The sequence below is a fragment of the Silurus meridionalis genome, chromosome 7 (assembly GCF_014805685.1).
Source record: "Silurus meridionalis isolate SWU-2019-XX chromosome 7, ASM1480568v1, whole genome shotgun sequence".
Lineage (NCBI taxonomy): Eukaryota > Metazoa > Chordata > Actinopteri > Siluriformes > Siluridae > Silurus > Silurus meridionalis.
The window spans coordinates 12,757,260-12,774,676 of record NC_060890.1 but is presented as its reverse complement, the minus strand read 5'-3'; the positions used below and the strand labels follow the sequence as shown (position 1 = coordinate 12,774,676).

Here is a 17,417-nt window from a genome sequence, read left to right as displayed (position 1 = left end):
CTGCAGCTCCTGAGAACATTGTGATCATGTGCCAAGCACAAACTGAAATCAAGAGCAGGTAAATGAGAAGAAAAAGATCTGGTCTCTTACTATAAATGTCACACCAAACATAGCATGGGGGCTCTCCTGTTACTGTCAGACTCATGTGTAATAGTAGTGGCATGAGTAAAACTTCAAAACATCAAAATTGAAACAATTAAAATAAACCGTAAATAACAAGTGACGATGTGCATTGTGTAAAACAAGTGCCATTTTCCCACACTGTTAAAGGATGTTTGAGCAAGCCTGATATTGATGTTTAATGACAAACAATAATTTTCCACATCATGTGCCACTGATGTTTGATGATGTGTGATACTGATGTTCTTGTGTGTTTACTGAAGGTTTTTTTTAATGCATACACTCTGACATTTTCCATAAATCTTGTCATGGTTGCCTTAATGCTAAATCTGTATCTGTAAAGCAAAGGCCCAGACCATTTTTAACAACATACTTTCAAATAGTATAAATAACTAGAATTAATATGGTTAAAAAATTATGGTTCCCATGCTTTCTTCAGCACAAAGAAACAATTACATGTTATGATGGAATGGTATAATTACACCATTATAACTGTCTATGTAGGGTACTAAGTTCTTGTGCTCAAAATAATAATGGAAAGCAGTCAATTATTAAAGTGTAGAAAATGCAGATGCTTTTATGTACCTACAAAAGAGCGGAGCCCTGAACCAGGAATTCGGGATTGATGTATAATACAGACATACAGTACATATACATAAGCATAGAGAGATATATATGGAGAAATACAAAGAGTGGTGATGATTTTTTAACAGTTTGTAAAAAATCAAAATTATCCAGTTCTCAAAATTGTCTCGTTTTGTAGCATGCTTTAACTGTTTTGTTTATTTCTGACAGCTGCCTTCAGATGTTTTAAATAAGTAGCTACAGTGAATTTTATAATATACATAAATATTTTCATAACCAACAAGTGTCAATTCAAGATAAATATTAAAAAGTTGGTCTTAGATGTGAGTCGAGGACAGTGAAATCAGCCCAGACAAGGAGTGGGTTTATTTAATTCCCACAGTCTAAAAGCTCTACTTTATGCAGGTCTATTAGACACAGACATGCTCTTCTACCTGTCTCTAGTGAAATTACACTGTAACACAGGCCTTGTAAATGTAAAAATATAGAACAGATGTTAGTGGTAGGAAGAAGAGGTACAGTGAGTACACCCCTCACATTTCACAATATATTTTAGAGTAGTCAATGTGCAGCTTGGATAGCAGTACATATTTACATGTCCTCAACATACAGAAATTATTGTCTAAATAACTGGCCACAAAAGTGAGTGCACCCTATGTGAGACCAGTTGTACATCATTTAAAAATGCAAAGTCACATGTCCTATTCTTCATGTTCATGGATTTGTCAGCTTGACAGGATCATACAAATTTGTGTATCTTGTATTAGAGCAGTTAAAAATTGAGTACAATTCTCAAACTGACTGCTGGATGTTCAACATGGCACATCATGCCAAATAACTCTTTGAGGTTTTGAGAATAGAATTTTTGCTGTCCACAAAGATGGCATAGACTATAATAAGGCCTGTAACACCCTAAAACTGAGTTACAGTGCACTGGCCAGGGTCATACAGAGGTTTTTTAAGACGCGTTCCACTCAGAACAGGACTCGCAGGGGTCGATTAAAGAAGTTGAGTCCTCATGCTGAGCGTCAGGTGCAGAAACTGCCTTCAAAAAATAGACACATGAGTGCTGCCAGTGTTGCTTTAGAGGTCACAAAAGTGAAAGGTCTGATTCGTCAGTGCTCAGACCATATGCCGCACACTCCAACAAGTCGGTTTGCATAGCCGCCGTCCCAAAAGGAAGCCTCTTCTGAAGCTGGTTCACAAGAAACCCACAAACAGTTTGCTGAAGACAATCTGTCTAAGAGCATAAGTTATTAGATGAGGAGTACCAAGAAAACTGTCTTGACTACAGTTAAACATGGTGGTGGTAGCAATTCACTGTGGGGAAACATGAATTCCAACATGTAATGTGACAACAAAATGTTTTGACAGTTTTGACATGTATTCACTTTTGTTGCCAGTTATTTAGACAATAACGGGTTACTGAAGAGGGTTACTGAAATGTGAGGGGTGTACTTAGCTTTGCAGTTGGCGAGGATGAATGAATGACCTTGTAAATCAGCATCACGCATGCAACCTACATTTACACGATTTGGTAGATGCACTTATCCAGATTACCTTACAGTTATCTCATTTATACATATGAGCAGTCGATGGATAAGAGCCTTACTCGAGGGTCTAAAAGCAGGAGCTTGGTGGTGCTGGGATTTGAACTCACAACCTTCCAATTAAAAGTACAACTTTTTAACCACAGAGCTACCAATTCCTTTCAACATGTCTCACATGCTTACACCCACACACTTGTGATTATATTAGGTGAGCCAGTGGCCAGACACACAGATGATATTTGTAACACTGGGCACATGACTTCAAGTAGAATTCATGACAATTCCTATATATAAATATATATATATAGTGGTGGTTGGTTGTCAAACTAATGTTTCAGATCATCAGACTAATTTAAATATTTATATAAATATAAAAGATAACACAAGTGAACACAACATGCAGTTTTTAAATAAAGGTTTTTATTATTAAGGGAAAACAAAATCCAAAACTACATGGCCCTGTGTGAAAAAGTGTTTGAACCCTAAACCTAATACCTGGTTGGGACACCCTTAGCAGCAATAACTGCAATCGAACGTTTGTGATAACTTGCAAAGAGTCTGTTTCCGCACTGTGGAGGAATTTTGGTCCACTCATCTATGCAAATATGTTGTAATTCAGGCATATTGGCGGGTTTTCGAGCATGAACCACCTTTTTAAGGTCATGCCACAGCATCTTAATAGGATTCAGGTCAGGACTTTGACTAGGGTACTTCAAAGTCTTTATTTTGGTTTTCTTCAGAAATTCAGAGGTGGACTTGCTGGTGTGTTTTCGCTTCAGCTTGAGGTCACAAACAGATGGCCGGACATTCTCCTTCGGAATTTTTTGGTAAACAGCAGAATTCATGGTTCCATTTATTACAGCAAGTTTTCCATTTCCTGAAGCAGCAAAACAGCCCCAGACCATCACACTACCACTATATTTTACTGTTCTTTTTCTGAAATGTGGTGTTACTTTTACGCCAGACCTAATGGGACACACACCTTCCAAAAAGTTAAACTTTTGTCTCGTCGGTCCACAGAGTATTTTCCCAAAAGTCTTGGGGATCATCAAAATGTTTTCTGGCAAAACTGAGATGAGCCTTTATGTTCTTTTTGCTCAGCAGCGGTTTTCATCTTTGAACTTTGCCTTGCAGACCATTTTTGCGCAGTCTCCTACTTATGGTGGAATCATGAACACTGACCTTAACTGAGGCAAGTGAGGCCTGCAGTTCTATGGATGTTGTTGTGGGGTCTTTTGTGACCTCTTGGATGAGTTGTCGCTGTGCTCTTAGGGTAATTTCGGTCGGCCGGCCACTCCTGGGAAGGTTCTCCACTGTTCCATGTGTTTGCCATTTGTGAATTATGGATCTTACTGTGGTTCGTTGGAGTTCCAAAGCTTTAGAAATAACTTTATACCCTTTTCCAGACTGATAAATCTCAGTTACTTTCTTTCTCAATTGTTTCTGAATTTCTTTGGCTCTCGGCATGATATCTAGCTTTTGAGGATCTTTTGGTTTACTTCACTTTGTCAGGCAGGTCCTATTTAAGAGATTTCTTGATTGTGAACAGGTGTGGCAGTAATCAGGCCTGGGTGTGGCAAGAGAAATTAAACTCAGGTGTGATAAACCACAGTTTTAACAGGGGGGCAAACACTTTTTTACACAGGGCCATTGCGGCAGCGGGGGCGGGGCCAAGCGCCGGTTTGTGAATGGAGGGCGAGGCCGGGAGCAGGTAGACACAGGAATGACTCACCTGAAGGGAATTCTGACTAATGAGTGTTCTCTCTCTTGCATTTAAGAAGGAGCGTGAGGATGTGTGTGGGTGTGTGTGTGTGCCAGAGAACGGCTGACTGAGGCACTGAGCACCGAGTGAACGTAAAAATAAAAAGATTTTGTTGATTCCGAACCTGTCCTGTTGTAGCATTCCTTTACCCGTACCATACGCTCTCCCACAGCCATGTAGTTTTAGATTGTTTTCCCTCAATAATAAAAACCTTCATTTAAAAACTGCATGTTGTGTTCACTTGTGTTTTGTGTTATCTTTTACTAATATTTAAAATAGTTTGATGATCTGAAACATTGAAGTGTGACAAAAAAAAAAAAAAAAAAAATAAGAAACACTTTTTCACAGTAGTTCTTCAAAGTAGCCACCTTTTGCTTTGATTACTGCTTTGCACACTCTTGGCATTCTCTTGATGAGCTTCAAGAGGTAGTCACCTGAAATGGTCTTCCAACAGTCTTGAAGGAGTTCCCTGAGAGATGCCTGGCACTTGTTGGCCCTTTTGCCTTCACTCTGCGGTCCAGCTCACCCCTAAACCATCTCGATCGGGTTCAGGTCCGGTGGCTGTGGAGGCCGGGTCATCTGCGCAGCACCCCATCACTCTCCTTCTTGGTCAAATAGCCCTTGATGCCTTCAGTGTGACTCTACAATTTTCATAGTCATGAAAATAAAGAAAACTCTTTGAATGAGAAGGTGTGTCCAAACTTTTGGTCTGTACTATATATATATATATATATATATATATATATATATATATATATATATATATATATATATATATATATACACACACACACACACACACACACACACACACACACACACACACTTTATTGTGCTTATAGTCAATAATAGTTTATGTAGTGTAATGTACTAATTAAATGTCAGTCAAACACTCATTAGTAGTTATAGTTAATGTTAGATAGTTAACGCCCTTATATTTGTTTTAAAACAATGTAGATAAACATTATTTTGTATAAAGATGATGGACCCAGTTACCATAAAGTGCCATGTTAAAAACATATTACACATATTCATCAAACATCCAGCTTTCAGTTCCTTCTTTGAAAATGGCAGAGGGTTATGTTTTATTTATGAAACTGAGTGTTCACAAACCAGTCACAGCACAGGTGCTTTGCATGCAATGCTGGAAGTCACTCTACAGTGTAGCAGTGTATGCAAAGCATCTTCTACATGGTCTGATACAAGGTTGTCATATTTCACTCTGACACTGTGTTATCTTTTTGACTGGGGAAAATATATATGCATGAGGTAAGTCATAGTTATTTATTACCTACTTTAAGTGCTGTAACTAGTGATATCAATCAATGTCCCAAACCTCTATTAGTATATGGATACGATCTGACTGATAATCTGATCATTTTAATGAATTTATATTTATCAGGTTGATTTTCTATTTATTTTGTTTAAGAGAGAGAGCGAGAGAGAGAGAGAGAGAGAGAGAGAGAGAGAGAGAGAAAGAAAGAAAGAAAGAAAGAAAGAAAGAAAGAAAGAAAGAGTGAGACTATTATATTTATTCATATGTTGAAATATCAATGTGTGCAGTTGTTTTGTATGTTTATCATGCTAAAGTGACGTTAATGTTGTCTACCCACGTCTTTGCCAGTGCATGAATAGTTAAAAGTCTTACTGTGAAAGATGATAGGATCTGTTTCCTTCATCTAGTTACAGTAATTTGAGAACAGGTCAGGCAAAGCATGGGTGTGAGCTGTTTTGCACTGCTTTGGCATGAAACCCATCAGCCATACACAGTAACATGCAAATAAATTAAGAACATTTTACAAAATCTCTAGACCATATCATCAGAATGACTCAATGAAGAACCCAACATCCTGTTATTTTAAGCCAAACTGTTTACACATTTTAAAACTAGTTTCTCTTAAACCATGTTCACAAACTAATTGATTTTGGCTAATTGATTTTTGTTTTATTTGGATTTGGGAAATTAACAGATGTTTTGTTTCATTACTGACAAGTGACTATTTCCATGCAGATATGGCATCTGAGTGCTGCCTTAGTGTCACCAAGTACTTCCTGTTTCTTTTCAACCTAATTTTTTTTGTAAGTTTTATATATGTATATATATATATATATATATTTACAAATTATCTTTATAATATAGTTAAACACTTTAAACAGACACCATATCTGAAATGTAACAATAAAAATTAACTATGGTATGTTTTACATGTTAAGTGTATAATTTATAATAATTTATAATAATTTTTATGATCATATCAAGAAACATATAAAAAAGATTTCAATCTTTATTTAAAGGTAACTGTGTGTAAATGTTTGTTATCACATGTATATAATTTGTAATTTCACTTATAGTTCTTGGGACTGTCCCTCTTGGGCTTGGGAATCTGGATAATATGTTCAGATTTTCCAAGTGAGTATTAACCTTCTAGCTTTCCATACTATAAAAATAAGTAATAATGGGATCATTTGCTAGTTAAATACATTCCAAGCTTTCCATATCTATTGTCAAAGAAAAAAAATATTAAAATGTAATTTACTATAATAAGATTAACATTATCTCAGATGCCATAAAAATGTAATGTGCCTGCCTTCTCCACATGCATTTCACAGTACCCATCCCTTCCTACCTACCCCTGTCACACTTGTCCTATCTGCTGGTAATCAGTGGCTCTGTCACCTTCTTATTGGGCTTCTTTGGGAGTCTTGGTGCTCTGAAGGAGGTCAAATGCATGCTGGCAATTGTGAGTTTATTAATTCGTTGTTTGAAAATGTCCATCTTGTTTATATATTGAAATTATATCTCAGTCCAACCTCCTTGAAGGATAATACAGATGTCACTTTGAATCAATACAGTGCTATTCTGCTTTGTTTAACAAATATTTAGTGCATAAATAGCTTGGGTTTTTCTGCAGTACTTTATCCTGCTCACCATGCTTCTGGCTGCACAGACAATTGGTACGGTTTTGCTTTTCACACAGAGAAGTGTGGTAAGTCAAGCATGGAAAGGACACACACCCTGTTACATCCTGTCACTTTTTTCTTTGTCTAGTTACTGGAGAGGTGGGGGTGGGGGTGAAAGGATGAATTTCTTTGCAGTATGTAAATGTTTGCAGTATGTAAATGTATAGTGTCTTTATTATCCATTAATATGTAATGTTAAGTAATACACAAGCCAGCTGTACACTTATGAAAACCAAAGTTTAATGAAAAAACATTTTCATTTAATCTCAGTTTGAAACTTTTCTGGGAAATCATGTTACTGGCATTATGAAGCAGTCCAATTCAAATCTACTTACATCTCTAGAGTTTTTTCAACACGAGGTAATGCCCAAGTCACCCACAACAAAGCACAGACCACCTAGCATTTTCATTGTATATATGTGCTGTCATAAATGTACATATCTTGCTTCTCTTGAATAGTTTGCATATATTTAAGACCAAAAATATTAATATAACATTAATTTTTTTTATCAAGGCAAAGTGCTGTGGCTGGAACGGGAAATATGACTGGACCAATATCCCATGCTCCTGTTTCTATAAAAATGCTACAGCTAATGCCACAGATAATGCCACAGATAATGCCACAAATAATACACAGATAATACCTTGCCCCTGTCAAAACTCAACATGTGGGGTGTATGAACAGGTACAGCAAAATGTTATGATGTTAACTTTCTGTGATTTTATTTTTTTACATGTGCTAAGTAAGATGTTACATAAATGTAAATCTTCTGAAATGAAATACTAGTATTTAATGGTAGCAGGTACAATTATTTAGCAGTTGGTTTACTGCATGTGCTTGACCTTATAATATTAGTTTTAAAAGTGCAGTGCTCGACTTAATTTGTTGCTACAGTCACATGATAAGTCATCAAACTTGCAAGAAACATTGCTGCATCTTAATTTGCTGCCTTTATGAATGTGACCAGCAGTGCTTTTTAATTTATTTTAATCCTGTTTGTGTTGTTTTTTTTTTCCCTTTTATTGTCCTATTAGAACTGCGGAAAAATTATTATAGATTGGGTCAACAAGAATCTTTTGATTGTTCTTGGTGTGATACTTGCTCTTGCTCTTGTCGAGGTAAGAGTTAACTGTTAAAATGTCTTTTTTTCTTTTTTTTGCCATACACGTTTAAAAAAACAAACAAACTTGATATTAAAATTATTATTATAACACAAAACAAGCTGTACTTGTGCAGGGGCTGAATGCATGGCACAATTAGTACACCTTAGTTTTTTTTCTTTTGTACAGTATTTGCAGTTATACTCATGCACTTTATGTTGTAGTGTCTACAGTGGGTGTGTCTTGTCACATTCTGTTGTCTTAATCGAACAAATCGATGTTGCTGCCCGAGAAACACATATGGCAGCCATGGTCAACTTTCCAGGTCTCAGAGTGTTTGCAGTGTTGTTTGTGTATATATATATATATATATATATATATATATATATATATATATATATATATATATATATATATATATATATATATATATATTTATATATGTTGTTTTTATGATGTGTTTTCTTCAGACAATACCATCATACTGATTTCTTATTAATTAGTATTAACATGATAGAAAAGAACTTGGTTTGTGGAAAAATAAGTCAAATATATCTAAATATATAAAGTAATATAAACATATAGTAAATAATAAGAAATCAGTATGATGTTATGATTTGAAGAAAAATATTTAATTGGGAAGTGCTCAGGTAAATAATAATATTTGTATGTCTGGATGCTTTCATGATTTAACATTACTGTTTCTGTCAAATCCTAATAGCGATTTCAATGTGGAGTATTGGCAAGGTACACTGCATATGTTGTGTGTAGTGCAATGTGCAATAATATGTGCAATTTATTGTGTGTGGTTTCGATTACACACTGTTTAAAGTACTTATTATTTACTATTACTACTTAAAAACTCAATTCCCCCAAAAAATTGGGACGCAAAATGTAAATAAAAACGATTGAAAAATGATTAGCAAATCTCATAAAACCATATTGTACATGTTGTAATGTTTAAACTGAGAATATATCTATATATATATGGACAAAAATAAGGTCCTTTTAAATGTGATAGCTGCAACAGGTCTCAAAAAGGTTGGGACAAGGGCCATGTTTACCACTGTGTAGCATCACATCAACTGTCTGTATAGATCAGGGAGCTGAGGAGACCAGTTGCTCCGGTTTTGGGAAAGGAATGTTGTCCCATATGTGTCTGATACAGAATTCTAGTTGCTCAATCATTTTGTATTTTTCATTGCATGATGCACTGTGTTTTCAAATGATGAAAGGTCCAGACTGCAGGCAGGCCGGTTAAGCACCCAGACTCATCTACTACAAAGTCATGCTATTGAATTAAATGCAGTATGCATTTAGCATTGTCTTGCTTAAATGTGCATGGACTTCCAGAAAAAGTAATTTTCTTGATGGAAGCATTTATTGCCCTAAAACCTGTATATACAATTCAGAATAGATGGAGCCTTTCCAAATGTGCAGCTTTCCCATTTCAAAGGCATTAATGCACTTCCATACTATAAGAGTTGCAACGTTTTTAAGTGAGCACTGATAAGGCAGATCACCCCTCTCCTCTTTAGAATGTGGTGTCCATGGTTTCCAAAAAAAAATTTCCAAAAAGATACATTTTGTTTTGTTGTACCACAGAAAAGTTTTCCTAAATGAGCTTTGGCCCAGAGAGGATGCTAGCATTTCCGGATCATGTTCACACATGTCTTCTTCTTATCATGATATAAATTTAACATTCATTTGTGAGGTGACATGGCAAACTGTGTTCATAGACAATGATTTGTGAAGGTGATAATGAGCCCATGTAGTGATTTCCAGTGCATAATTATGACTGGTTTAAATGTAGCGCTGCCCAAAGGCCCGAAGATCAAATACATCCAATATTGATTTTTGCCCTTGTCCCTTGTGCACAAAGATTTCTAGATTCTTTTAAACTTTTGATATTATGTACTGTAAACGATGAGATAATCAACAGTTTTGTAATTTTAGGTTGAGGAACATTATTTTAGATGTTATAAATAGATGTTTCTCCAACTGTTTAATAACACTTGCATTTTCCAGACTGTTGTTGCTCTGTCCCAACTTTTTTGAGACGTGTTGCAGACACCAAATTCAATTCATTTTCTGTGTTCTATTGTAAATAAAATATAGGTTTATGAGATTTGCGAATCATTGTATTCTGTTTTCATTAATATTTTACACAGTGTCCCAATTAGGGTTATACTACAGTTTACTGTCTTACTATTAAAAACTGAATTTTTCTATTTGAAGTAAAAAAAGAGAAAATTAAGAAAAGAGAATTAACATTATTTTTCACACCTGTCTCAACAGATATGTGGTATCATCCTTTCGATGTGTCTGTATAAACAGGAGTCCATGAATTTCTCCATGCATAAGTAATATTATTAAACCAGAGCGGAACACAGGAAAAACATCGGCTACAAGCTTTCTGTATTATACAAGCTTTCTGTTCATTTTGTAACTCATCAGTATTGATTTCTGTAAATACCAGCAGTGGCATAATCCTTATAATTCTCATATGTGTAATTTTTTATGTTAATAAATAATAAACGTAAAAAAGTAAAAGAACCCGTATGTTGTTTTTTGTTTAGTTTTTTGTCTGATGTTATTTTTGAAAATGTTCCCGTATTTGACCCAACCCTTACAATTCTTTAGGACTAAAGGTTTTATAGAAGTATCTGTTGCATGTATTTTTTATCTTCCTGTCTTTCAGTAAGGAGGAAAAAAAAGAAGCATCTTTGTGTATTTGACCATAATGACTCTCTATTGTAGCACATACACAATAGATGACCTCAATCCTGTAGGGATGTGGCCAGTTCTGTTCTTTTAAAGACTTATTCATGATTATTTGGTTGACCTTTTATCATTTTGATATTATAAAATGTTTTATACATGGTTTATTGTTCAATTTCGGTTTAAGTTAAAGTTGAGTGAAATCGGCAAGTGGGAAATTTCTATATGGACAGTATGAACTTAGATATACCAAAGCATAATACACAAACAATAATCAGAACATTCTACAAGAGCAAGTTTCTTTTTCCCTGAAGTAGTCATTTATACGTCATTTCAGTGTGTGTAATTCAATGTGTTAATTTCAGTCATGAGCACTGCATGAACCTGAGGAAGGCCTGAGAGGATATGTGATACTCGTGGGTAGGCCACCAACATGGGAGCTGTTCTTAGCTCAGTTATCAGATGTTGTATATATACAGGTCTGGTCAAAATAACTCATACACTTGCTTTTTTTGGTACAAACTAGACTGAATAGGTTAGATATATCTTACTCCAAATATCATATTCAGAGATTTGGTTTTAATATCTCAAGCATGCTTATATTTATCAAAGAACTTTAAAAATGTTAATAATGAAATAAATGATTATAATTATTTAGATCTTTGGCCAGCATTCATCATTTACTCAGTCATTCTTACAACTGAATAATGGGTCCTCGAGTGTTTGTCCTGATTGTGTTTGTTGCTGTTTTCTCTGGTGAGTTTATATATTTTATTTATTTTCATAACTATCACTCTTTTCTTTTTTGGCTGTGATATACAAATAAATATAAAAAGCTTCAAGCTAATAATAATTGACATGAACTATGTTTAATTTCCATATGAAATGTATATTTATTAAATCATTTGAAACTGAAACAGTTGTTTTTAAAAAGAAATGTTAACACTGTCATCATATCAGTTGCTCAGGGTCTGAGGTGTAACCACTGCCTAAACATTAAGAAAAACCAGCCTTACTGTGAAGAAATTGAGGAGAGAGAATGCAGTATCAATCTCACACATTGCATGAGGCTCATAATGGATGGAGCAGCATGTATGTTTAAACAGTTAACATATTCGTTATATTTAAATTAATTTCCTATCAAATGTTCAGTCTCTAAATAAAAATCATAAAAAACTTTCGTAATTTTAAACAAGTCTTTGGATTTTTTTTTATCTGTTTTACATGTTACTTGTTTTAGATGGTGAAGTGCGTCGATGTGCTAGCACTATGGAATGTGAGCAGGATGTGCCTTATCTGGTGAGGAAAGAGTGCTGTGATACAGACTTCTGCAACTGAACCTGTTATGACTTAATATAATCTATTAAAATAAATTAGAACGTGATTCCTGTAATTTCTTTAGCAATATACACTGTGATTTCTAATAAGAAAATTATGAAAGAAATATTTGAGAGGGCTTTGGTAAATCAATGTCAATGTACATACATGAATAAAAAATAAAAACAATGTGCATGTTCAAAAAAGAATTTTGTCTTGCTCTTGTGTGCTATGTTTTAGCACCTTAACTCAGAAGTAAAAAAAAAAAGCCAGAAGACTGTAAAAAGTGCTTAGGTTAGAAACGCCATGGTCAGCACAACGAATACATTACATTGTAACACTCTTTATTGCCACACATTTCACACTTCAGTAAAAGTCAGCAAATATCAGCAATTTTACAAAATGTTATTCAAAAGCTTTTACACAAAGTTAACACTGGATTGAAAATGGTTATAAAAGAGAAAAAGAAAAAAAACATGAAAAGAAGAGCGGAGTTATTAAACCCGAGTTTGAAAACCATGAATGTCCACATCTTTGGATGCTTTGGTACAACAATTACAGAGATAGTGACCGATAAAGTAGATAGCAAATGCACAACTGCTCATGATGACCAGAATAGAAATAGACACTAGAGCATAGATAGACATGCGTTTCTCTGCCGCAGCCCTTACCAAGCACTGCTGATCACTGCATCCTTCGACATCACTCAAACAAAGGAATGTGTTTTCGTCGACTTTAGGCAAATTCCAATAAAGTAAAACATACACAAACCAAAACTCTACCACAATCCGCAATATAACACTGAACATGTAGAAGAGCACAGCATTCCTGCTTCCATGCATATCAAGGATCATTACACCAGTTGTGTTACTGCCAGGATCATTTGCGCTTTTCAGCTCACCCAAAGTTTGAAGTTCCACTCCATTCTTCTCTCTAGTGTTCTTCTTCTGGAAAACCGAGTTTACGTGAGCAGTGAAGAGCTCCATGAGCAGGACGGAAATAATGAGTAGGATAAAAATATAGTTCCAAGCCATGACCACAGGCTTGTCAAAGTGTTTATTGAAGCACACTTTAGTGCAAACGCTGTCCTTGGTGAAATTGCAGCTGAAGTCAGAGTCCAATTTAAACCAAGGCATTTCAGCCACAAAAAGTGTTACAAGGCGAATACAGAGGAAGCCGAACCACACTGTGCGCCCCTTGTAGGTGGTACTTGCATCCACTGCAGTGCGGAGGATGGGGATCAGACCAGTAACAATTGCTGCCATTGCTCTTCAGTTTTTTCTTTCTAAAAGATATATATATATATATATTTGGATTAAATTTAAGAAAAAAAGAAACTGTAATAGACCATTATTGCTGTACATATTGTCAAATATAAAATAACTGTTTATTTTTTATATTAATAGTAAATTGTATAATTTGTATCAGTCAGTTTATTCTAATTCTATACATTTCAGCTATGATGTCTAATTTATATGTCAATTTCCGACATGTATTAATTCATTAATTTTTTAAAAACTTACCAAGAGAAAATATCCGACAAGAACACTTGGACTGTCTTGTTTGAGCAATGCTGACAATGCTACTATTATCACTCAGTATATAGAGGGTCAAAATGCTAGCATCATCAAAATTTCTGTGACTCACACTGGTTACCACGCTCAATATAGGTCATGGTAGTTATTAAGTCCTACACAAAACTTTGTTCATAATTCTGAATTTCTATTACAAGCAGAAAGTATCTGAAAATAAACACAAATTCCTAAATGCAATTTAACTTTGTAAATAAGGCCTAAAATATGAATAAAATAAAAAAGCACATATAACTGTACACAACTTAGCCATGCACTGATTACTGTTCACAACTAAACCATATACTGCTAACTGTAAACAACAATACAGTATACTGCTTACTGTACACAGTAAAGACTGAACAAAGCTTCATTCATATGGGTATTGCTGACTTTTTTTAAGATCTTTTCAATAACCTCTAATACATAGGACCTAGGCACAAAACAGTATATCACAGATTGATATAAACCTTTTTTTTATTCACTTAAATACACAGTTATATGTAATTATGTAATCTAAATTATTCATTTAAATTATTACAAAACTATTCGTGTTTTGTCGTGTTGTTTTAACAATGCTTTCTAGTTCAAGTCATCTCCTTGCTGATGCCACAGTACAAACAGTTTCATTTTCCATACTCTTAGTAAAATGAACACCTCTTTGAACACCTTGCTATTTTGCAAGTTCTCCCACTTCATGGAGGGGTCTGAAATTGTCATCGTAGGTGCATGTCCACTGTGAGAGACATAATCTAAAAAAAAATTCAGAAATCACAATGTATGATTTTTTAACTATTTATTTGTATGATACAGCTGCAAATAAGTATTTGAACACCTGAGAAAGTCAATGTTAATATTTGGTACAGTAGCCTTTGGCTGCAATTACAAAGGTCAAAAGTTTCCTGTAGTTTTTCACCAGGTTTGCACACACTGCAGGAGGGATTTTGGCCCACTCCTCCACACAGATCTTCTCTAGATCAGTCAGGTTTCTGGCCTGTTGCTAAGAAACACAGAGTTTGAGCTCCCTCCAAAGATTCTCTATTGGGTTTAGGCCTGGAGACTGGCTAGGCCACACCATAACCTTGATATGCTCCTTACAGAGCCACACCTTGGTTATCCTGGCTGTGTGCTTCGGGTCATTGTCATGTTGGAAGACCCAGCCTCAACCCATCTTCAATGCTCTAACTGAGGGAAGGAGGTTGTTTCCCAAAATCTCGCTATACATGGCCCCGGTCATCCTCTCCTTAATACAGTGCAGTCGCCCTGTCCCATGTGCAGAAAAACACCCCCAAATCATGATGCTACCACCCCCATGCTTCACAGTAGGGATGGTGTTCTTGGGATGGTACTCATCATTCTTCTTCCTCCAAACACGTTTAGTGGAATTATGACCCAAAAGTTCATTTTGGTCTCATCTGACCACATGACTTTCTCCCATGACTCCTCTGGATCATCCAAATGGTCATTGGCAAACTTAAGACGTGCCTGGACATGTGCTGGTTTAAGCAGGGGAACCTTCCGTGCCATGCATGATTTCAAAACAAGACTTCTTAGTGTATTACCAACGGTAACCTTGGAAACGGTGGTCCCAGCTCTTTTCTGGTCATTGACCAGCTCCTCCCGTGTAGTTCTGGGCTGATTTCTCACCTTCCTTAGGATCACTGAGACCCCACGAGGTGAGATCTTGCATGGAGCCCCAGTCCGAGGGAGATTGACAGTCATGTTTAGCTTCTTCCATTTTCTAATGATTGCTCCAACAGTGGACCTTTTTTCACCAAGCTGCTTGGCAATTTCCCCGTAGCCCTTTCCAGCCTTGTGGAGGTGTACAATTTTGTCTCTAGTGTCTTTGGACAGCTCTTTGGTCTTGGCCATGTTAGTAGTTGGATTCTTACTGATTGTATGGGGTGGACAGGTGTCTTTATGCAGCTAACGACCTCAAAAAGGTGCATCTAATTTAGGATAATAAATGTAGTGGAGGTGGACATTTTAAAGGCAGACTAACAGGACTTTGAGGGTCAGAATTCTAGATGATAGACAGGTGTTCAAATACTTATTTGCAGCTGTATCATACAAATAAATAGTTTAAAAATCATATATTGTGATTTCTGGATTTTTTTTTTTAGATTATGTCTTTCACAGTGGACATGCACCTACGAGGACAATTCCAGACCCCTCCATGATTTCTAAGTGGGAGAACTTGCAAAATAGCAGGGTGTTCAAATACTTATTTTCCTCACTGTATATTGTTTGCTAAACAGCAGTGATTCTCAATCAGGAAGTGCCTCTGTTGTCACTGAGAACATTATTCCACCTCAGAGCATAATGGCCTCTAATGAGATGCTCCTTTTGTAAGAGTTGGTAAAACTTTCACTATTCAGCCACCTCGTATATTGAAAGTGAAATCAATTTGTGATGCCTTGCAAATGAGACACTGGCTTTAGGTCTAGAAGCTTTCATGTTACTTAAGCACCTTGCAGCTCTTAAGAGTTAGAAACACCATGGTGATTACACTGATTACTGTGTAACACTCTTTATTGCCACACATTTTACACTTAAATAAAACAGCAAAATTAGAAAGACATCAAAATGTAACAATTTTACACAATGTAATATAAAAGCTTTTATACAGATTTAAGACTGGATTAAAAAAGATGGATTAACACTGGAATAGTTAACAAGGGAAAGAAAATTTTGACTTTACCAAGCACTCCTGAACTGTGCATCTTTGGACATTACTCTGACATATGAACACATTTTGATTTAGTTTAGGCAAATTCCAATAAAGTAGAACAAACACAAATCAAAACTCCACCACAATCCGCAATATAACACTAAACAGGAAGAAAAGCATCATCGGGCCAATTGTGTTACTGTCAGGATCGTTTATGCTTTTCAGATTCAAGATATTTAAGTTCCACTCCATTCTTCTCTCTAACATTCTTCTTCTGGAAAACAAAGCATACATGGGCAAAGTAGAGCTCCATGATCAGGACAGAGATAATGAGGAGGATTAAAATATAGTTTTTGCCAAAGTGTTGGTTGAAGCAGACTTTAGTGCAAATGCTGTCTTTGGTGACATTGCAGCTGAATTCAAGTTTCAATTTAAACCAAGGTATTTTAATCACAAAATGTGTCACAAGGCGAATACAGATGAAGCCTAACCACACTGTGTGCCCTCTGTAGGTGGCACTGGCTTCCACTGTAGTGCGGACAGTGGGGTTCAGACTAGTAACAATTGCTGCCATTGCTATTCAGTTGTTTTTTTTTAAAGATAAAACAAATATTTGCAAGTGATCAAATGTGAGGGAAAAAATATTTCAAAATGTATTTTTACATTTATTACTCCATTATTGGCATATACATTATTAAATATGAATATTTTGTTCATTGATATTGTGATTTGTGTTGAGAGTAGGCAACAGGTTGAGAAGAGCCTGGAGGGGTGGAGGTACACAGAGAGAAGGGGAATGAAAGTCAGTAGGAGTAAGACAGAGTACATGTGTGTGAATGAGAGGGAGGGCAGTGGAGTGGTGCGGTTGCAGGGAGAAGAGGTGGAGAAGGTGGAGGAGTTCATGTACCTGGGGTCAACAGTGCAAAGTAATGAAGAGTGTGTTAGAGAAGTGAAGAAAAGAGTGCAGGCAGGGTGGAGTGGGTGGAGAAGAGTGACAGGAATTTTTTGTGATAAAATGGTATCTGTGAGAGTGAAAGGGAAGGTTTATAAGACTGTGG

General features: G+C 35.8%; 2 protein-coding genes and 1 pseudogene across 5 annotated transcripts; 1 reads left to right on the top strand and 2 right to left on the bottom strand.

Annotated features, from left to right (window-relative positions):
• Positions 1–5,185: 5,185 nt before the first annotated feature.
• cd37 (CD37 molecule) lies at positions 5,186–12,352 on the top strand. 4 transcript variants are annotated; one of them, XM_046854835.1, is made up of 9 exons: positions 5,186–5,286; positions 6,029–6,096; positions 6,370–6,427; positions 6,628–6,758; positions 6,930–7,004; positions 7,249–7,338; positions 7,493–7,663; positions 8,014–8,097; positions 10,378–10,635. In XM_046854835.1, the coding sequence occupies exons 2-9, from the start codon at positions 6,031–6,033 to the stop codon at positions 10,444–10,446; spliced, it is 744 nt and encodes a 247-aa protein (XP_046710791.1). In that variant the 5' UTR covers positions 5,186–5,286; positions 6,029–6,030; the 3' UTR covers positions 10,447–10,635. The 4 variants fall into 4 exon arrangements, 3 of the variants coding, with proteins under 3 accessions (XP_046710791.1, XP_046710793.1, XP_046710790.1); XM_046854837.1 differs by lacking the exon at positions 6,029–6,096 and having other exon boundaries at positions 5,200–5,286; XR_006926578.1 differs by lacking the exon at positions 5,186–5,286 and adding an exon at positions 12,041–12,352 and having other exon boundaries at positions 5,293–6,096; positions 6,930–7,338; positions 10,378–11,892.
• A 92-nt stretch (positions 12,353–12,444) lies between these two features.
• Positions 12,445–13,677, bottom strand: LOC124389400 (gap junction beta-3 protein-like). The gene is made up of 2 exons (XM_046854833.1): positions 13,641–13,677; positions 12,445–13,402 (listed from the first exon to the last, which is right to left on the bottom strand). Exon 2 carries the CDS (start codon positions 13,380–13,382, stop codon positions 12,615–12,617), a length of 768 nt encoding a protein of 255 aa, XP_046710789.1. The 5' UTR covers positions 13,383–13,402; positions 13,641–13,677; the 3' UTR covers positions 12,445–12,614.
• A 2,682-nt stretch (positions 13,678–16,359) lies between these two features.
• On the bottom strand, positions 16,360–16,933 carry LOC124388840 (annotated as a pseudogene).
• Positions 16,934–17,417: the final 484 nt, after the last annotated feature.